Genomic DNA, 22,476 nt, shown 5'->3' with positions numbered 1-22,476 from the left:
AGCAATCAGAGATTTCTGACCAAATATAAACATGGACACAGGTGAACGACACATAATCCCCATCCAGATCAACTGCCTTTATTCGTTTCTTTAGTTTGGTGATCACATGATTTTATTTCATAATGTGAAAGAATAGAAAAGACAGTATATTGCAAAATGAAGAAAATTTTAACAGTTACGTTGATCCGGATCACCACCAAAGTCTAATGGGTTCAAGGACTCAACACAATATTGTTTTGCATTTTGTGATCAGAGGAGTGGAGGCTCAGCTTACAGCTGCCTAACTTCAAATTTTCCTTCAACTCTGTTCAGTTCCATTTTTATCTGTGTCCCTGTAGGCCAAGTAGTGTTGCAGCTACATATAAAAGATAAAGAAAGTATACATACCAGGCATACAAAAACACATATGGCATACTTCATTTAAAAATCCAAGAGGGAGAACACAGTATCCTGAAATAGCAGCAGTACTAGCAACGAAATAGAATCGTAAAATAAAGAAAGATAGTTCGACTACAACAAGCTATGAGCTATAAAAAAAATTGGTAAAGTACTATCAGTGTATCTGGTTCCTATGTGTGAAGCCACAAAATGAAATTAGGTACAACTCGTCCTACACTGTCCCGAATTCACAAGGGAAGTGGCTAAAGGGACTGTTGTCAGGGTGACATGAGCCTTTCTGGTTATAAACAGTGTAAAACAACTTGAGGCAACATCAATGGTGAAAAGTTGACCATCTATCATAAGTTCCAATTCAGCAGTGTTGATTATGAACTCACTGAAATGATTCAAATCACTTCTCACAATGACCGGCGAAACCCTGCCTCCCCTCCCTCATGGCTTTTACCAAAACTTTAAAGAGCACGAGCTTCAATGTGTCGCGGACATGGCATTCGTCTGTCTTATCTGATTTCTTTCCCTTTCGCTTGACGAAACCAAAAACAACATAACTCGACGAAGACGACTAAAAATATTAATGAATAAAATCATTCAAGCAAGTGGCAAAACACCAGGCTGCAGGTCGAGCAAAGCCCTGAAGTTTTTCCCATTAATAATACTAATACTAATTAATAATGACAGAGTATCAGGAGGTGACGAATTTCCTGCAGGTACTTTTTCTTTCTTAGTCTTTCATAAAATGTACCAGAATGTACTCTCCCTGGGAGGTTCACAGCAGACACAGAGCTATGGGTTTGTGAAGAAGAGTCAATTCTGGAAATGTTCGAATTTGATGTCAAGTTATACAGTGTTAGACAAGTCTGGTTTAGGACTGCGCAACTGCTGGAACAAAGACACAGAGTGAATCATTTCCCAGAGGTATCATCCGACAAACAAAGAAATGCAAAGACAGAGCGAGGGAGTGTGGAGGGGGTAAATCAACAGCCCGCAGGTATTTTGACTGGGAATAGCATTGCCTTTAATACTTACAGGAGTGCCTGGACTGCCGGGAGACCCTGGAAGACCCTGGAGAGACAGAAAAAGGAGAAACTGTCAACGCAAGCAGAGGACTTCTCGGTCTCTGGGGATTACAGTCCTGTACATCAGGAAACAAAAGGAATGGATTGTCATGTGTAGAAGTGAGAGAAATCCTGTTGGTTATAGAATCATGGCAGAAATATTTAGGAACATTTCTTCTGTTATTGCACCTAAAAGGGCTCATAAAAAGTGTGTTGCTCCAAGCAGCCAATCAGAAATCAAACCCTATGTAGTGTCATCGGGGGTTTAGCCAATTCCCAATCAAGGTAGGCCCTCCCTTTGACTCCTCCCACAATTAGGCAGCTCTGCTCTGGCACATGGCACCACAAGAGGAAGTACTTCCTCCTCCTCCCAAGATAGCCATGTGTGGGCGGAGCCAGTCCTGCTCACACAGACACAGCAGATTCTGAATGTAGCTCCTATGATCCAATATTCAAATGGAGGAAAACTTTGAATACAAGGTTTCTGGACCAACAAGACCATGAGGAAGAGTTGAACAGCTGGATATTATGACGCCTTTAAAGTTTGACAATTTGTAGTCAGAACAAAGACCTGGTTGTGGTTTTTCCTCGGTCTCTCCATGTGTTCTGGTTTTCTTATTTGTTTTTCATGTCATGTTTATGTTGCATAATCTTAGTTGTCCAGGTAGGAATTTCCTCAAATCAACTGAAGCAAGTCAACTGGTGTTGGAAGAAGTTTCACTCATTATTTGAGTGGCTTCCTCCAGAAAGAAATTTCAAGGATCACGGAGCTGCTGTACCTGCTGGCATGTTAGTATAAAGGGTTTGAGCACTGAATACAATAAAATCCAAATAAAATTTGGGCAATCATTTGAATTTATTACTTGTTATAATGTAAAGCCTCCACAGGCCTTGTTTAGATCCAACGTACTTCACTGGCAACACAACAGATCCTAACTGTTTCCAGCTGTCACTCCCGCACCATTATAATGCACCAAACCTGTAATCTAACATATGTTTGGATTTTATTTTATTATGTGATGATTGAGGGGAACTAATCAATCCCTGTTTTCAATATACTTAATCTAGAATTTGACCCACTGGGGGTTGAGCAACTTGTATGGTAAGGATGTAAGGAGTGTTTTTACATCAGCTACACGGCTGTTTTTGAGCAGAAATTGGTGATATTGACTCGAATATACTTACGTCTCTTCCATCTCTGCCATTTTCTCCAGGGGCCCCTCTGGGGCCTTCTGGCCCAGGAGTTCCTGGGGGGCCTTGGACCGACTTGTCAGGCTGAGGGCAGATAAACAAATATCAAACAGGACATAACCCAATTAAGTCAGGATTACTCGAAAATAATTTAAAAGAATGGATCTTGAATTCAAATTCTCAAAATAAGTAATTTAAGAGATTATAAAATTATGTATTTGCTTTGTAAAAGGCCCCAATATTCTAGGTATTTCACCTGTAATTGACAATATTTCTGTTTCAGCATGACAAAAAGCAAATTTGGGGAATTTTCTTTTCACTATATCTTCTCCATGTGAAAAACAGGATTTCAACTTTTCAGTGTGGAGTTTTTGATTAAGATGATGCAGTAGTTGTTTTTTGTATTACCTTAAGCTTCAAACAATAAAAAAAATTTCCCAGTTGATAAAAGGTACAATCAATATACTATCTCCAGCACAGGAGCGTCCCTGTTACACATTCCACAGCTGAAATATAACAAGCTAATCAAATTTTCATTGTAAATCAGTAGAAAATCTATATAACTTTATGGATGCACCTATATCAATACCGGTATTGGGTATCGGGTAAAACTTTGCATACCGGTGAAAGATCCCGAATACAACCCGGTGAGTTTTATGTGACGTCACCAGCAGGTACGTGAGAGAAGATGAACCATGTCACCGGTATGGAGGTTCGGTATACAGTCTGGAGTAGGAATAGATAGACGCTACGCACTGTCCTACGTCTTCTGTCGACCAGCCTTTAGCATCGACACAGAGACCGCAGAGGAGGTTCGTGGCAAGACATATCGTTTGTGAACGGAACATGAATTAAGTACTTGTATCGACAAGTAGCTTCAGGTTAGTACTCGTAATCGTTTCAAAAAAGTGTTATCGGTGCATCCATAAATTTTACAGATGTAATGGCATCTGTCATTAATTTCATTAAAAACCTAATTCTAACAGCGACATAGGATTCTGCAGCGATCTTTTTAAACTGGCTACATTTTTACTCATTTGGATCAAAAAGGAGAGTTTTGGATGGATTGTCTGCTGTCAGTGCTCAATGTTAGACAATCTCTCGCATCATTTGATTAAAATCAATTACTGTAAAATACTTCTTATGTATGTTTTTTTGGCAGGTTATTGTTGAGATTTTAATCAGTTTTTTTCGTTTTAGACTTCAACATCGTTAGCAGTGTTACGATCAAACTCGCGGAGCTGCAAATACATTCATGATTTGTCTCAGCTTCACATTGACTTTCTACTTATTCTGGGTTTTATTTGTTTTGTAGAAATGATTGAATCTGGTAGCAGCAAAAAAAAAAATAAAAAATACAAACCCACCTAATAGGAACAAGCAATGAGGCAATTAGGCAACCGAAGCAATTGAAATAGATTATTGGCTTTGAATGAAAAAGCAAAAAAAGAAAGAAAGGTAAGAGTAGAAAAGGATAAATACCTCAGCATTGGCATACATCTGAAGAAGCAAGAGAAATCAGATAAAAGGGAGAGTTAGTGATAGTAGTCACACCACCCCTCACCAAAAAGTGCCAGCAGAAGCGCACCAGTGTCATCATCACAGTCGTGAGTAATATCATGCTGTCATTGAAGTTTACAGCCCCACACACACTGGAGTCGCACTCCCACCATGTTAGCCTGGAATCGAATAGAGTGCACCCGGCCAGGAAATGCTTCTGTCTGCAGGGGGGGGGCAATCATTTCCATTCTCATACAAGTGATTTAATGAAAACTCTCCTTCTCCCTCTTTAATCCTAATTCAATGCACTTTTTTTTTTATTTTGTTTGTTGTTTTTTAAAGTAGAGAAGGAGACGTGAGACAGCAGAGTGACACTGCCATTGTGCACGAGTGTTTCTCAGAGGCTGACAGCTCATTAAATGTACCACAGCGGCACAGAAATAAAAGATATTATTCACTCGTGGATGTCGTACACTTTTGCAAAGCCCGGCAAGTGATGTATTTCATTACAGGATGAAGGAGGGACCCATCAGCGTGACGGAGAAATTAAATATCCTGTGCTATTTGCGGTGATACTGCAGGAAAATTAAGTAAAATCATCTATTCAAGGTCAAATGTAGTCTCTGATTTCAGATTCTCGTGCTCAATGTGATGATTTGTCTACAAACACTTCGATGGGGAAAATGTTGGCAAAAGCATTAAAAAAAGCATGTGGTTCTGAGTTTACATATAAACTCAATGGTTCCAGCAGGAAGCTCAGTCGTTCATCAAGGCCATGTTTATATGACACAACGTTTTTCAAAATAAAGCCTGCTTAGACCCTCAGAACACTGAAAACGATGCAGTTCGCTTGCTAGACCACAAGTTGGCACTGTTGGTCCTTTTTTAAATGAAACTACACACACACACACATGCATACAGAGAACATTAACAATGACACAGAGACAATATACTATAAAAACAAAAAAATGGCGAATACACAGACATTCCTATGGACAGACGACCAAGTTGTTTTGCTATTCCCTGTGCTTGTGAGCTATAAAAACTACCAAGTCCAAGGAGGACTTAGAGTCATGACACCGTTGTCCATCTACACTTGCAGAAGAACTAGTTACTACTGCCATTCGTAGGAGCATTTCAGAGAAGCTGCATACACCCCATTTATATGGAAACGCAATTTTTTTAAAAGCACTCTGACTCTCCATGTAAACAGATGAAAACGCAACTTTTCTGAAACGTTTAATCTGAGTCGCCTGTAATGAGGATTCCAAGTTGGTCGCCTGTCCATACAAATGTCTGTATTCGCCATTGTTCATGTTCTCTGTGTGTTTTCAACCCAGCACCGACTAGTGGCACAACCTGAAAACTGCATCATTTTCATCGTTTCTGCTGTTTCGGGGTAAATTTTAAAAAGGTTGCTGCGTAAACTCAGAACTTTTCTGAAACGAAAAGTGCAAAGTTGAGGCATTTTCACTTGTTTTCATTTGAAAACACGCTTGAAATTAAATAAATACGTATGACATGTTAGTAAAGTCTCGTGTTTTCTGTCGGGAGGCAGTTATCTATTCTTGTGGATGTAAAATATGGCTTAATATTTTAAATATAATCAGAAAGAGCTCGATCGAAAACATTGAAATTGACTTGTTCACAAACTGGAATGCTAACGCTCGTTTTTTCCAAGAAGTGATGCGAGTTTGAAATTCCAAATTACTCTATAGCCAGAATTAAATGTTTGTAAATTTCATCTGGAGCTGTGGAAGCGTATTTGATTAATATGGGTCAAACCATGTAAAACTGAAATTTTCCAACTAAGGATAGGGATTTTCTTATGTATACTGTCCTGCACATGGCAAGATATTATAATGTGTTACTGTTCTAATTAGTACTTCTCACCTTATTATGGATTATCTATCTCTTAGTCAACGTTGCAATGCTGGAAATTTCCCATAGAGGGATCAATAAAGTCTGCTAGACGCCTTCATTGATTTTTAATTCCCCCATTGACTAATTTTCTTCTGGTTCATTCAGTGCCGCAACTTCACAGTTTATTTGTTCCCATGTGCGGCAACGCTGCTCGTGTTGTTTTCATCTTGCAGGAGCGATCGACTGGCACGCTCAACCTCAAGTAGCATTTGTCTTCTGTTGTGAATTTAAATGCAACCACAAACCCCGCTGGCACCGCGCTCCGCTATGCAGGTCGGCTTCCTGATCTCACTCTTTTAATGGGATCACACTTCCTCTGTTCTCGTCCAACTTGAACAGCGAGCTGATTTAGGGTTTGTGTTTTGGGCAAGGCTTTCAATGAGATCATATCTGTCCAAGCAGCTCTGCCTCCAAGATATGTTTGTGCAAATAAGTACCCCAAATTAAAAAAAACAAACAAACAAAACAAAAAAAACATGAATAAATAAGAAGAAGCAAAGGAAAGTTGTCAAATCGTCCAACTTGAACTGCAACCTATTAAAGCTGACTCTGCTGTTTCGGCCTCCGCTGCATGCTGGGAGCTCCGGCAACCTGAATTAAAAAAAATGAAATAAAAAAAATAAACCACAGCAGGTCCAAACCCTCGTTAATGTACCTCGGTGGCGGGCAGCTCGTTGCAGCTCTCCCGCTGGGCTCTCTTCGGGTCGCAGTGGATCAGCATCCACTGGAGCTCGAACTGGAAGGAGACATTCACGTTAGCGAGCGAACAAAACTGGGCTTATGTGTCGCGTGTGACGGGGAGAATGGGGCGTCTAAAGGGTTCGTCGTGGTGCAGTCACATCTTTGTACTTCAGAATCGCTGCCCTCTATTCGGGTTGTTGAGCTCCATTTTCCCACCAGCGCAATTTTCCCGAGGGGATTAAGTTCTTTTCCTTTTCCCCTCCCGCTGGAGCCCAGCTGAGCAGCTTTGCTGTGACAGCAGCACTTTAGAATTATAGCAAAGCTCAGCACTCACATAAACCTGAACATGTTCTGTACGCCCATTTCCCCCTCCACGTGATTAAAGGCAGCAGGCTCACCACTACGGAGGCGTCGGGATCGGCGTCCAGCCGGCCGATGAGCGTGTCGCCCTCGGTGTTGATGGGGCCTTTGCCCTTGATGGGTTTCTGATCGACGGGCTGGCAGTCCACGTACAGGGTGACCTGCTCGCGCTCCACGCCGATCATCACCTTGTGCCACTTGGTGTTGAAGAGCACCGAGAGGCCGGGGAAGGTGACGGTCTGCAGGTTCCCGTCGGCGCCCATCAGGAAGTACTCCAGAGCCTGCTGGTCGCCATTGAGCCGCAGGCCGGCCTGCTTGTAGCCGTCCTCGTCCACGATCTGCCAGACGTTCCACACCTTGTTCACGCTGCTCTTGATCATGCGGAACGTGACCATGAAGGAGTACTCGTCTGGGAAGCCACGAGGAAAGTTCAGCCTGAGGAGGGGCAGGACGGAATACAGCGTCTGTTGATTATTACGGCCTTTTAAACCGTACCATTCAATGGTACTTTTATGTTGTTTTACATGATCCATCATTTTCACATATGCACTTCAAAATAGAGAGAAACCTTTAAAAATTAAAAAAAAATGCCTTCCAGAATGCAGCAATATTTAAATATACTCGGTTCTCCATCTCAGTGAAAATGGGAAAAGGGCAGTTTTTCTGAATCACTGGGTATTAAACATGCACACGATGGTCATAGTAAAGAGTGGCGGAACCAAGAGGTGATTTTTCTTCCTACTCGCTCTTTTAAATTTAACAGCATTTCCCCAACAAAGTGTATATTTACTACCTTTCACTACTCCATCATCTGGATTACACGCAGAGACACATTTCCTACAGTCACTAAGTGGAAGATTTACATCGTACTCTTGTTTTGCATCTGCATGCATGTGTGGGTGGTTGTTAACAAAACATAGCAATCTTTAGTATTGCTGGTGTTTCTGTTGTCTGAACGCGGAACTTTTCTTGAAATGCAAAAACAATCACGTTTACAGCCCATTGTTGCAGTGTAAACAAAGTCGTAAGAGTTAAGTGTATTGCCCAAAGACATTTTGACGCATGGAGACTGCGAGGTGTGGGAGCAAACCTCAGAATTAGAGCAGCGTGCGATGGCTGATGGTTGATGATTTCATTTTCTCAACTTTTGAGAAGAAATTATGAACAGTGTCACTCAGATTATGTCTCTAACCAGATGGTAAAAACCAAGACATATTAAGATGCTTGGAAACTCAATGCAAATTATACCTGTAATTTAAGAAACTATTAGGGGACAAGGCAACACTTCACCAATGCAGAGTCGGGACTGGTTAACACTCTTGCCGCTATTGTGGAGTTTGCATGTTCTCGTTATGCATGATTGGGTTTCCTCACTGTTCCTCCCACAGTCCAGAAACACAAGCTTGAGGTCAACTGGTGACCATAAATTGCCTTTGTGCGCGAATGTGAGAGTGATCTTTGTGTCCGCCCTGTGACGGACTGGTCCATTCGCCCATAGCGAGCTGGGATCCACTGCAGTGCCTCGTGTCCATGAACTGAATGGAGTGATATAGGAGATGGTTGGACACATAATCCCAGAATAGGGCGCCTCAATCGCATCTCAAAAACAAAGGTTAAGGTCGAAAGGTTCACTCAGAAAGGTTCTCTGGGCAGGACTTAAATGAAAAATCATCCTCAGCTGGGAATCACAACATGCAGCAACTAAAAAAAAAAAAAACTATTACGAAAACTACTTTGCCTTCAATGTCATGGAGAAGAAACCATACATAAACGAAAGAGAGCGAAATACTGCAGTTTTTCCTGTGTTCATACACATTTAAGATGGCCTTAAAGGTGAACAATTAAAGTGTACTTCTTTAGTCTGAACTGCTTTATTTCAAATTCTCTTTTTGGAATCACTTTCATCTCACAATCACAAATCATTTTCTAGGTTAAAGAGTAGAGCTAATGATGCTAATAGATATTTAGGGCCAAATATCAGTCTTATTCAGTATTCAAACAATAAAACACAGAAAAAAGAGTCGCTACTAAAAAAAAACAGTCCAAAACTTCGGGAAACAGTCGCTAAAAGTCAAGCAAGAATTTCAAGTATTTAAAACTTTATTTGTCATTTATAGTTTAAACTCGACTGAATGTCGACTTTGTTGTATTTTCCATTAAGTACCGAGTCTGTATGATTCATGCATCACTGGGCTTGGAACATTAGAGTCTTTTCATTCATCTGGGACTTGATGTCTAATGTCAAAGCTAATTTATGATCACAAAATAAGCACCACTCAGCAAAACTCTCATCAAATCAAGCAGGAGACGGGGATAAAAAAATAACTTGTGAGCCTTGTCATCATCGTCTTCTTGAGATTCAGACTGAAGGGATGTGCCTCCGTGAAAGACGGGGCTTTAAAAGGCGTGCCGTTATATCACAAACGAGAGTCAGAAAGCATAAATCAGTTTCAACATGCAGCCCCGCTCTGCATCTGTTTTTAATGAGACAGATTCTCACTAGGTGGTGGACGGACGCTGCAGCCGGACTTTTACCGTCTTGTAAAAGGATCAAGGTGCGCCAATAAATAAAGTAGCTTCCTGTAACGCCAGTAAAAACATAGGAGGACCTCTCTCCTCTGCCTCAGGTGACAGTGACTCAAGTATGTGTTGCATTTGCCCCGCAGAAAGGAAAAGAAGAAGCGGGGGGGGGTGACTTCAAAGTGCGGGCAGAGCCACTGGGCTGGTGGAGGGGGGGAATGAACACGTATTTACATTCAGTGTGACAGGCCGGTCGCAGGGTGCCAGCCGCTTACATAACGCCCTCCGAGGGAAGCCGAGCCTGCAGGAGAAGATGAGCCAAAACCAAGAGGAGCAGGCACAGTGTGGAACACCGGGAGACGACTTTGGTTATGTAAGGTCAGCACACTGCACACTGAGGCTGGACGCTCACTGCAGAACTCTCTGGATGGCGAGTCTTTAGCAAAATCAATTCAGGGCTGAAAGTGTCATTTAATGGTCAGCGTGCTCTCCTCTGAGGTACCGAGGATCGGGTAATTCACCAGAAATTCACCAGGAAAAGACCAAAAAGGGGAGGGAAGGACGGAAATCTTTGAAGTTCGTTTTGGGAGTTCGGAGAAAACGCAAAACAAACAAAATGGGAAATGCGAACGAAGCATATCGAGAGAACGACACGTTATAAACACTAACAATGGCGAGGACAATCGTATCGGTGGACGACGAACGGATTGTTAATACGGCGACTCTCAAGTATAAAACTACCAAGTCCCAGAGGAAATATGTATAAGTACGTCATGGTGGTGGGCCCGTTTAACTTTTTCATTTAAAAACTCATAAAGCCTATGTCATAGGGGAATGGTGTTCGTTTCTACTGATTTAAAAAGTCACAAAACCTTTTGAGAATAGTCCTCGAAACACCTTTTAACACCAGCAACGAGTAAAATATCCAACATTTCAGCGAGTGGTCGGGGAAAAGTGAGAGACATAGTCTTCATTAAAGGTAAAATACGGAATAAAGTCAAATAAAAGCAATAATAAGAAACTTTAATGGAGCAATGCGTATTGTTAAATGAAGGTAAATCATGAGTATAAAACAGTCAAAAAGAGCAGCTGTGGTCGGGCTTCCCTACGGGGGCCGCACCTTATTGTGGCCGCCGGGCGCCCGAGTGCATTAATCCCTCCTGGTTTGTGCTGCTTAATTACAAAGTAGGAAAAATCTTCACAGGAAACCTGTGCTGTTGTCAGCACATGTTGTTTTATGTTTATTCTAAACCTTTTAAGGGGCCCCTGCCGCGACAATAAATCATTACCAAAATGCACACGGAGACTTCACTTTTCTCTTCAAATGAGGTCCTGCTATTTCACCCCCCCCCCCACCAAAAAAAAGGAAAAACACACAAATACTTCTACTCTGTGTCTATGGGATGCCAAATCGGTCCAGGCATGTTCTTCCTCTACCAATTATACGCTGCAAACATCTGCGCTGGACCTGTAATAATGCAACACCTGCACGGCGGAAAACACTCTACATTTGTGTGTGTGTGTGTGTGTGTGTGTGTGTGTGTGTTTGTGTGTGTGTGTGTGCGTGTGCGTGTGTGTTTTATTTAATCTGTTTTGCCTTGAAAAGAGCCCTCTACTGTACTTACATGGTTGGAATTTGGAAGTTGGCCTCCTTGTCGAGGCGGTAAGCCACCTGGAGGGGAGTGGAGCCGTCCACCTTCCTCACGCCTTTCAGGGGGATCACGTCCAGCTGGAACTGGGTGATCAGATCGAAACCTGGAGGGAGAGGAAAACCGCGTATTGCGTGCGGAAATTCGGTTAAATGATCCCCACCGGATCATCTCTACCTCTCAGTAGGACGTGAAACGGAATCTCTGCTGATTGGGACGACCAACAGCAGGTTGACGGGGGTTTTTATGGGTTTGCTTACTTTTAGGGAAATATAACGATGACATTTTAAGTAATGTCACGGTGGTCAAATAAACAAAACACAAAACTACTTTTGAAATCACTATGACATACACAGTGGATGTTACAGCGATGACACAGAAGAACGCCGTTGCTATTTGCTGAGTCAACTCAACTGACAGTTTATTCATAAAGCAGATTTGTCGGTGAGCTTGAAGAAAGTTTGAAATCTAAATCTGTTTTCACATCCGACACCTGAAAACAGATATTTGTATACAATCAGTAAAAGCAGATGTATGACCAGATTGGGATTAGTTTGATAATGTAGATTAGTAATGAATATTAATGTAAATATGTCTAAAAAACAAATTAATGGAAGAAAAGTCAAGAAAAACATATTTTTCTAAACCATTTCTGTTTTGTTTTTTTATTTTATTATCCTTTCATTAACTTCACTTAAATAGCTCCACCCGCGAATCCAAAAATCGCCAACAGTTGAAACCGTTTCTTTCGTGCTTTTCTTTCCTCACACCCGGAGTAACAAACATTTGCCGAAGCAGAAAAACAAAAACAGCGGTGACTTGATGAAACCGCCGCGCAGAGCGCGCACAGATGTGCTGATGGAGCGAACACACTCCGGCAATTAACAATCTTGCTGAGTTCGACTTGAAATTCTGTAAAACTCACGCGGAACGTTTTATTTGCCTTGTTTGAAACCCATAAGGTGTCTCCCGGCGCTCTGCAGCCCACCCTGTGCAACTAATTAACCCCCCCACCCCCACCCCCACCCCCACCTTTCCTATCACTCTATTAATGACTTTTCAAGGCTTAAGACTTGTGGGTTTTTAACTTTCACTTTTCAGTGAACCACGAGTGTCCCAGAGAGGCTTTTACCTGGAAGGTCATCTTGTCCGCTTCTCATGGGCGGGCAGACGGTGTCGCCGTCCAGTCGGTTCAGATCCAGCTCTGGCGAGACGGAAACACAAAAAAACAGTCGTTCTCTGCCGAGGTTTGACACAAACGCAATATGTTACTGGTCAGCTCTCATGCAGACGGCGTCCCCCCCGCGGAGACAGCTCCCAGGGAAAACGCAAGGTCTTTAATGTCAGAGTGGATTAATGTCACAATGCGGCCCCGGTGCATTTTTAATGCGACGCCCTCTTTTGCTGTGTTCCTACATCGCCGAGCATGAACACAAACTCCTGGACGTGGTGTCGGGGATTCATAATGCAGAGCTCTAGGCGATAAATGGGTCGCGTCCCTCGCGCCTTTCAACCTTTCGCACTTTAAAACAATCTCGCCGTACTTGTGGTTCAGTTTGTCACAACAGACTGAGATCAGGATCAAAACCACCGGCAGTGGAATTAGAATTCAAGTTGAGCCACATCTGTCAAGATTCTTTCCGCTCTCAGAGCTTTGGTTTATGCTTTCGTGATACACGGGCACCCGGCGTCCCACAGGGAGCTATTGTGGGACCACTAACAAAAACTCAATAAGTACATTTCAAAAGAAATAGTGGTCTGAAGAGTTGTGCAAACAATATGATTTGAAAATCGGAGCGTCATCGGCTGTCTAAATCACTTGAATGGTACAAAATTAAAGCAGGTCTGACTTTGAACAAAATCTGGAAAATTGTTTAATTCATTTCAAATGATCACAAACTACAATCTTGAAATGGTTTAAATGGTTTTTCAAATGTTGAAAATAACTGAAATGAGCAGATATAAATAAATAAACTGGCGTGTTTAAATAAACCGATCAGCCATAACATAATGTTACCTGTTACTGTTCCACACTCAAACGCTGAGTTTTCCAAATGTCTACAACCCCTTAGTCTAAAAGAGACATTTTGTCATATAATCAATGTATTCTGGATCCTCCAAATAACTTCATCATTTCAAAACAACTCATAGTTTTATTTAGAGTTTTTGCTTTACTTATTAATACTGTATCTTTTGCTTGTGACATTTTATAATCACAGTTTGCAATGGTCGTCACTTTATTATATTTTTAGCTGTTTTAGCTTACTCAGCTGTTTTGTAAATTTTTAAAAACTCTTTTATTGGACCTGTCAATTTGTCTTACAACAGTGTTTGCAATTTTAACTGTTTGACGTTTTTAGGCTTGACTGTTTCCTACTTTTACTTGTTTCTTGCAATTGCTTTTTTTTTCCCTTTTCAACTTTTTCTAATCGTTTAAGATTGTTTTGGGTTGTTTTTAGCCATTTTCAGATATTTGTATTTGTTCACTGACTTTGAAATTTTACCCTTTTAAACATTTCATTAACTCTTTTTATCGACTTCATACACCTTTGTTGTTTTATGTCCTTCAGACATTTTAGCTGCTTTAACTGTATATGAATATTTTTGACGTTATGACTATTTTGCCTTTTTTGTAAGATTTAAAAATTTTTTTTTTTCCATTTTGGCTATTTGTTCATTTTTGCCATTGGCAGCTGTTTTATCTGTTTTAGGCCATTTTAACAATCTTTAACATTTTAGCCATTTTAAAGGTTTTGTATCTCTATATTATATATCTAAAGCTTTTCATCACAGTTTTGGCTTTTTTTAAATATTTTTAGTCCTCTTTATTGAGGAAGTAAGAGTTCTAGTCTGGTATGCGAACAAACCAAATAATTAGATAAAAATGTTTATTCGTATATAATTTTGGTGAAAGCTTTAGTGCGCCACTACAAAGGCGCTAAAGATGAAGCGTCTGGCTCTAGAACCACGGGCTGCAGACCCGGTACTCTGATACCTTTCAATCTGAAACACCATGACTTTCTCCAGAAATTTGAGCGTTTCCAATCTTATGGCTGAACAGTGGACGCAAGTCTTTTTCATATCAGACATCAACCCATTCAATGAATATCCCCCAAAAGGACGCACAGTGGGATTGGGGGTGGACTTCTGTACACGTATCTCACTTCTGTCATGTGACTTTTAATTTGTAAACTCTGTGACTAACCCCATGCGAGGTCATACCTGTCTATACCATTCTATTGACAAAATCTTGAGGTTTGATTAAAGAAGTGCCTGGAAAACACTGCAAATTGCAACTTGTCGCTTTCTGGGTCATTTCAGTAGAGGGCGCTATACCGAGGTCCCAGATGTTGATGAAGGACAAGCCACTGAAGGTCTGGTAAACAGTGTGTGAAACGGTGGGGATGATGGGGACGGCCAGAGGGGCTCCCCGCCATTAACCTGAGTCAGCTTATTAACGGGGAGCAGCGCGAACCCAAAACATCTGGAAGCCGTTCCAGCGTCCCACGTAAACTGCTGAGAGAGAAGAGATAAAGTGGTGAGACGGTATTTATAATCCCACATTCACCGCCGCGAAACACTTATCTGACTGTGCATATGTGGGCCTCAAGTTGTTAAAGTTGCCGCCTGCCGCGGCATTACGCCTCAGAAAGCCAGTCGTTAGCGCAGTGAGCTGGGGATGAACCTCGGTTAAGTCACGTGGAGAGGCATGTGTGCGCCCGACGGTGGTCGGGCGCGTTTTCGCGAAAGCGCCGCACCTGCTGCATGTGGCGCCCCCGCTTTGTTTGTCCATGTTGGATCCCCCCCCCCCCATCCCCCTTCTCCCCACCCAAAAAAAAAAAAAAAAAAAAACTGGGTTTGTTGTGATTATCTCTGAGGGGCAGTTTAATCTGATTTAATCCCACGACGGAGAGCGGCGCGGCGCGCCTGCTATTTCCGTCCTCCTCCTTTAATAAAGGGAACGAGCCAGCAGCAGTCAGCCGACATTAATGCTCTTTGTGTTTACAAGACAAACATCCACGGGGAGGGCGGCGTCGGCGCGGCGTGGCTTGGCGGTGCATTGTGCGGCCCTCTGATTGTGCCTTGACTTACGTCCAAGCGTCGGGGTGAGGAGGACGAACAGCAGAGCCACGCAGGCGGGGGGGCAGGCTGACATCGGCGCACGGCAGGGCGGCTTTCTGTTGGAGAATGTTGGAGAAAGTCAGTATCCAGCCATGCCTCTCATTCTCTTCGACAAGTTTCTTTGTGTCTCAATCAATATAACACAGCGGGGATGACATTTTACACCTAGCAGGCGACCTTGGGGTCTTCCTTGTTGATTGAAAGGCAAGAAAGCGTTGACACTGCCGCTTCCAGAAAACAACAGTCACTGCATCTAGAATATAAAAAACCAAAAAATGGCAAAAATTCTCAAAGAAAAACGCCAAACTTTAGAATCAGATATGAACATTTTACTGCACTAGACTGGATTTTTTTTTTAATTGTATATATTTGTATAGCAGGTGATTCAACATATATCAAGAAGCTGCCTATATTTTAATATTTAAAGATACATACTGTCTGTGACCACTAGATGTCACTGTGCGGCAACAGAATGCAGCTACAGCGTCACCAAAGATTTGTATGCATTTTTTGATGGATGTGACTTGTCGTCCAGTAAATATGGTAAATTAGTAGTCATTTTTCAAAATAAAAAAATAACAACAGCAATACTAAATCTATTAAAGCATTCGCTACCAGCTCTCCACTCTTTTCTATGGCTAACAAAGCTGCTATTTTGTTTTAGATCCTCAAAATATACTGTTTTTACTTGAATCTGTGAATATAGTAAGTTACAGTAATACTATCAGGTTGTTTTCTGATTTAAAGAAATGATCTATCTATCTATCTATCTATCTATCTAGCTAGCTAGCTAGCTAGCTAGCTAGCTAGCTAGCTATAGATATAGATATGAATATATAAACCAAGACAAAACAAACAGTATCGCAGGATATTCTTAAGCTTCCTTGAATATCTGGAGATAACTTGGCCAGCTTCACGCGAGCATTCAGATCTAACACACATCAAATAAACCAATGCTACGCTTCTTCAGCCCAATATTTAGAAATAAGAGTCCAACTGCGAAATTGAGAACAACCTGAGTCACTGAGAACAGGCGTCAACGGAGAGAAACTTAATTCCAAAACTTAATTCTTCATTGGTGAAGGTTTTTATTGAACGGGCAATCCATACACCAAAAACCTGCATTTTGGAAAAAGTTTTCACAATTTCTTGTAATTTTTTTTAAAAATAGAATTCTGCTAATTCTGAAACTGGCTGAGATAGTAAATCAATTTGAAAAACCGTCTTTTGGTTGGAAAATGCAAAACATCCCATGTCTCATTCAACCCGCCAACCAACAATGGAGGATCATACAGTTGTGCTACAAAAGCTAATGAACTTTTCACATTATCATGCAATCGATAATGTTGTTGGTTCATGATCCAGTGTGACACAAACCAAAAGTCCTAGTCTCTCCAATTTCTCCATTATAAGGACTCTCCATTCTTGCCCTTCTTGTTTCTGCCTTTCTCTTCTTCGGTGGTGGTTACAGCACCGCTTCAGGCCTGGTTTATATACTACAGAGCTTTCAGTGGATTTGTGTGGACAGACACATTCCTTGGCGTGATTTAGTTTGATAACTAAAACATATGTTTGTTTGTTTTTTTAATCGAGGATACCACTAAGGAAATAAGCTTTGGTTTGAAAATGGCGGCAATACATCAAGCTTAAAAGCTTTCTAAATGGCCTGTTGGTGCGTTTAGTGATTAATGTGTATCTGTCGTCACTAATTTCAAACTTTTCTTTCTTCTGGTTTGGAACAAGCCAATCAAGGTCGTGCTAACTTTCTTATCAGCATATGAAATCATTATTCCTGTGGGTCTCTATAGCATCAGCCAGTTTCCAGAAGAGTAAATGTAAGGCTTTCAACGTCTTTAAACATCATTACTTGTTAGGAAATAATCTGAAAACTAATTGTTTCACAACCATCTATAACCATGGCGTCAAACATAAGGCCTGTGGGCTGAAACTGGTCCACAAGAGGCTCTAATCCGACCAAATTTAGACGCAAATGGTACAAATTTATAAGAAGGCACAGATTAAAAAAAAAAAGAGTACTGAACACGGAACAACGCTGAGACCTGAGTTGAGATATCGGCATGAAAGTGAGCCTTAAAGCCATGTCGTCAGTGTGAGCTCGTCAAAACATTCATAAAACAACACATATAGCAAGTTTTCCTTTTTGCTATTTCACTGTATTATACCCCAGAAAAATCATTAAAAGCTGTTTTATGTGGCGATTGTGGCAACGTTCGGTCACAATTGTTTGATTTTGTGGAAAATATAGATCTTTTCCATCATGTATTTACTCTGTGCCACAACAAATAAAATCTATAAAGTTTAAATTCAAAGGCGACAATCCAACTATTTTACCGGTCCAATCCACTCCAGGTGAAGTTGGGCTGCATGGGGCCCTTCAACTGAAATGATTTTGACATCCCTGTTTCATAAACTTGCTTTTGTAGAAGGATGGTTAAGTAACGTGTGTGGTGAAGGTGACCGCAGACTGGGAAAGCTCCCTACAAAATGAATCATCAGATAGTTGGATGAGTCATCTTCTGGAAGGTTGTCGCTCCACACACAAAGCATTCGGCTGTTTCACATCCACACAATAAACTGTGACAAAGCCTGTCAGGTTGAAAACAGCGTGGGTTGTATTCCTTCAGCGCCTCATTGAACAAAACTGTCTTTCCCCGCAGTTTTTCAGTCCGACTACACTTTGACCGCGTTCACATGTGTTGCCACAACTTCCTGTGTGTGTGTGTGTGTGTGTGTGTGTGTGTGTGTGTGTGTGTGTGTGTGTGTGTGTGTGTGAGTGATCTGAGTTGTGACAGCTCTACACAGCAATCCATCAGCAACATGACCGACAGCGACGGTACGGACTATTTTCCAAAAAGGCGGAGGTTGTGGCTCTTCAATCGAAGGGACCGGTGAGGCAGGGGGAGTTCTCCAGTGTGAGAACTGTGAGCAGTGTGTGTGTGTGTGTGTGTGTGTGTGTGTGTGTGTGTACCGTTGGAGGACTAATGGCTGAGTCAGCAAAGTCTGTTAAGAGGAGGTGCCCGTCTCTAAAGTTATGCCCTTCACGTTAAAAGAGCATCTTCAGAGGCCCGCTGGGATTGGCTGTCTGCTCTCAGCCTCCAATTCATCCCTGAGTCGGACTCCAAACACTCTGACAGTAATGAAATGTGATGCAAGGGAAGCTTTCAGAAAAATGACTGCATGGTAATTTCAGATAATCGGACATTTTGTTAGGGACTCAGCAGAGATCTATTTGAAATAGTTAGATTAATCGAGTCCGAGCTCCTATTTTGTCACGATCCCAAACAAGACGCTCATTAAAAAGCATTGAGCGATCAGGCAGAGAAACATTAACAATAATTAGAACTCGGGCTCTCATATGGTCTAACGACCAACTGGGATTGTTATTCAGGTGATCAATGACTATTAAACTACCAAGTCCCAGGAGAATATTGATTGGGAGTCAGGACACGCTGCAGGCGGCCATGTTTTTTTATTGTCCATTTGCTCACGCATGCGCAGTAACAGCGTCTTCAAATCGTTGCATTTTCCTCCATTTTCATGGCGAGGGAGTTGCGGCGTTTTCAAAAAGTGGCATTTTCCACTGTTTGTGCCCAAAGAAAAAATATTTATTTACCAATCGACCAACAATAAATACTGGCCTCAAACTGGTATATGAAGAGATGCTGGCTGTTAATTTTTTAATCAACTCATCGATTCATTGAATTCATAAATGGGAATAAACAATGGTCACTCTGGTTATTTTCAGTTTTTAAGTAACTGGAAAAAGTCATAGCTTCTCATTACTTAGAGATGTGGCAATGGTGTCCAACGTAATGTAAAAATGAGAGATGAAGACTGATTGCTGGAAAAAGTCGCTGCCCAATATTGATCAAGAGGCCTTGAGGCCTCATTTTCAGTTTGGTAAATCCTCCAACTTGACACTCGATATCCAAGTAAACAGCTCATTTGTTCGCGACGGCACAGTAAGAGCTTCATATCTTTTTGTGTTCCATTGCATCAAAGGATTCTGATGACATCTTTATATCGGTTGATTAAAATAGGTTTTGTCTCAAGAATTCAATAAGTGTGAACATTACAAGTACCAAATGGAAAAAAAGATAACGAGCTGAAACCTTTTGTAAGATATTTCACTATTATGTCATTGATCTGACTATGTGGCCACCGAATGCATCTTCAACTTGTTGGTATGAAGTGAAATCATTTATTTTAAATGTCTGATAAAAAAAAAGAAGAAAAGGTCTAATCAGAGTCTGTCAGTTCCACTAAAATGAAGTCAGGCATCAAACCTTTTTCCAGAAACAGAACAGTTTGTTCTGGTACTGCCTTGAGCTTTGATCACAGTTCCAGGACAAGGTCAGCCGGCCCGGGCAAACGGTTGAATAAAAAGAACTGAATGACAAGATGTTTTACATTGGGGCGACAGACACTGTTTGGTTTTAATGTACTCGAGGATTCATTGCCGATTAGATCTTCATAAAATATACAGTTCAGCGAATGACTCTGCCTAACGGATGACCGTATCCGTCTACGGGCTCGAGGACGTCCGTCTGTTGCGGAGTGGATGCGTTTAAACATCTAAACTCTCATTCCCTCCGCATTGTGATCCAGTTGTTTTAAAACAGTGATGTGGACAATATCACCATCCGTCTCTTGGAAAGTGAATGAGTTCAGAAATCTCAGGGGCTTAAGAAAAATTGGTTCAAGGCAGGAAGCTCTGATTGAAATCTCTATTTATTTTTTATTTTTTTCTTTGAAGGTCTTCTCACCTAAGCAGTCAATAAGCCTGTATTGGGTGTCCGACTATATTTAGCCAGTTTCTATAGATCCACAACCACTGTGATGAAAAGAGTGGGAAGGGAGAAACAAAAATCAATAACCTTGCTTCATATGGTTCTGTTCAGGTTATATCAAGTCTTAAAGGCAACAAAAAAAAAAAAAAAGTCTTTTCTTCTCAGCTTTCAGACGTCGTGGCTATTAATAATTGCATGGAAGGTCCTTGAAGACTGACAGCAGTGCTGATGGATAACGTCAGGAGCAACCGCTATGTTATTACTGTCATGAAACTTGAACCGTTATTACATTTACTGTAAGCATCAGTGTAAAATGTGCCTTTGGTGAGAATACGTGGTCTGTGGTTGCATTGCTTACTTTTGGTTGTTTTCTGCGGTTCACAAGGTGTTTCTGTTCAATTCGCCATTTTAGTTATTGTAGATTTTCAAGTAATCGTAGCTGATTTTGCTATTTTAAAACCTTTAGACATGTTTAGGAGCAATTCAATCTGTTTTTGGCTGTTTTTATATTTTATGTTAAACTAGTTAAGCCATTTTAGCATTTTATTTTGTTGTTTTCGTTAAATTAGCTGTTTTGTTTGTTTTCTGTTTCTGTTCGGGCTATTTCAGTTATTCCTGTAGTTTTAGGCAACGTTTTTACGTGAAACGGGATATTCTTTGTGGATTGAAAGTGAAAACACAACTCTTTCAAAAATACAAAAGAAACACTCCGACTCTTACCGTCAAAACGGGCCAAAAACACAACATTTTTTGAAACGCTCCTTCTGCGCATTCGCACCTTGCCCAATAACCTTGCTTCATATGGTTCTGTTCAGGTTATATCAAGTCTTAAAGGCAACAAAAAAAAAAAAAAGTCTTTTCTTCTCAGCTTTCAGACGTCGTGGCTATTAATAATTGCATGGAAGGTCCTTGAAGACTGATGGATAACGTCAGAAGCAACTCCTATGTTATTACTGACATGAAACATGAACCGTTATTACATTTACTGTAAGCATCAGTGTAAAATGTGCCTTTGGTGAGAATACGTGGTCTGTGGTTGCATTGCTGTATTTAACCTGCCAGAGTTCAAAAGGGAAAGACTGTGAACTCAACATCAGAAGGTTAAAAAAAAATTAAAAAGAAAAAAAAAAATCCCCCATATACTCCTTCGGTGTTATAAATCAGAGAGACGAATTAGGTAATGACATGCCACCGTCTTTGATTCCCGACATCCATCAACATTTGATTGGACTTCCCCCTCGCTCGCCGCCACCCATGTCGTGATGTCACTTCGGCGCTCCCAGAATGCTGCAGTGCCGGCCAACAACTCCTGGCACCACCTCCTTGCTCGCCCATCTGTCTTAATGACGCCCTGAATGGGATCAACTTGCCAATGATCACGAGCGGACAAGGACCGGAATCTAACCACGCCGGAGTCGAGATATGAAGTCTGAGTGGAAACGGTGAAGGACGGAAGCTTAAGAGGCTTCAGTCTGTGGCGATTGAGAGATTTACAGGCTGCGTGTGCAAGAGTGGGTCACATTTAATGACTTGTTTAATCTATCCTCAGATGGATGTTAGTGCTCAACCAAGGGAAAAGTAAATGTTTCTCTAAATGAGGGTTATAAATAGGTCAGGTTAAGAGAGAGAGAGGAAAAAAAAAAAAAACAAGATAGGAAAAGGTCCAAGAAAAGGGCTTGGGATGAATTAAACCCAAGGCGGCACATTTACCTCTTGGAACCAGAGCTGGTGAAGGCCATGTCTGGCTCTCTTCCTTTTGAGGTGGGAGGTCAGCGGCGAGGCGCTCGGTCGGCGAGGCGAGGTTCAGGAGCAGAAGGAGCCGCGGACGTCAGATTTCCCTCCCTGAAGTCAGTCCCTACCTGCGCATGTTTGAGGACCGACTGAGGAGCAGCGCTGAGGGGACGCTCAAGCATTTCCCGGGGAAACACATAAAAAGTTTGTTCAATGGGCTCCCATTGGCCAGGGCTTCCTCTGGGGGAGGAGGCGGACAGATTTTTATTGCCGACACTTAAAAAAGATGCAAGAAGCCCATAGGCCTCGGTGTGAACACCTCCGCCTGCTTCTTCTTCTTTCTTTTTTTTTAACGGTGCCTCCTAATGACATGTGGCCGCTGTATGTAATTCTCCTCATAATTATCGTCAGGATCGGGAAGAAGCATGCAGCCGGTGATGAAATGTGGATTTCATAACCACGTGGGCTCATCAGGGTACCTGCAAAATGCCTGTTAGCCCCGCCGTGTTGACAAGGAGAAAACCGTGTCATTAC

At 41.6% G+C, this 22,476-nt stretch overlaps 1 protein-coding gene across 1 annotated transcript in view; it reads right to left on the bottom strand.

Annotated features, from left to right (window-relative positions):
• Nucleotides 1-22,114, bottom strand: part of col9a1c (collagen, type IX, alpha 1c) — a 36,933-nt gene extending 14,819 nt beyond the window's left edge. The window contains exons 1-8 of the mRNA XM_080485389.1: nt 21,922-22,114; nt 15,371-15,456; nt 12,411-12,482; nt 11,255-11,384; nt 7,148-7,544; nt 6,724-6,804; nt 2,640-2,729; nt 1,426-1,461 (exon numbers count right to left, since the gene is read on the bottom strand). Of these exons, the coding sequence (XP_080341515.1) occupies nt 1,426-1,461; nt 2,640-2,729; nt 6,724-6,804; nt 7,148-7,544; nt 11,255-11,384; nt 12,411-12,482; nt 15,371-15,456; nt 21,922-21,950 (921 nt within the window). The 5' untranslated portion in view covers nt 21,951-22,114. The remainder of the gene's footprint in view (nt 1-1,425; nt 1,462-2,639; nt 2,730-6,723; nt 6,805-7,147; nt 7,545-11,254; nt 11,385-12,410; nt 12,483-15,370; nt 15,457-21,921) is intronic.
• Between the last annotated feature and the right edge of the window lie 362 nt (nt 22,115-22,476).

This window comes from Lipophrys pholis (assembly GCF_963383615.2).
Source record: "Lipophrys pholis genome assembly, chromosome: 17".
NCBI lineage: Eukaryota > Metazoa > Chordata > Actinopteri > Blenniiformes > Blenniidae > Lipophrys > Lipophrys pholis.
This window is presented reverse-complemented; position numbering and strand designations above follow the sequence as displayed.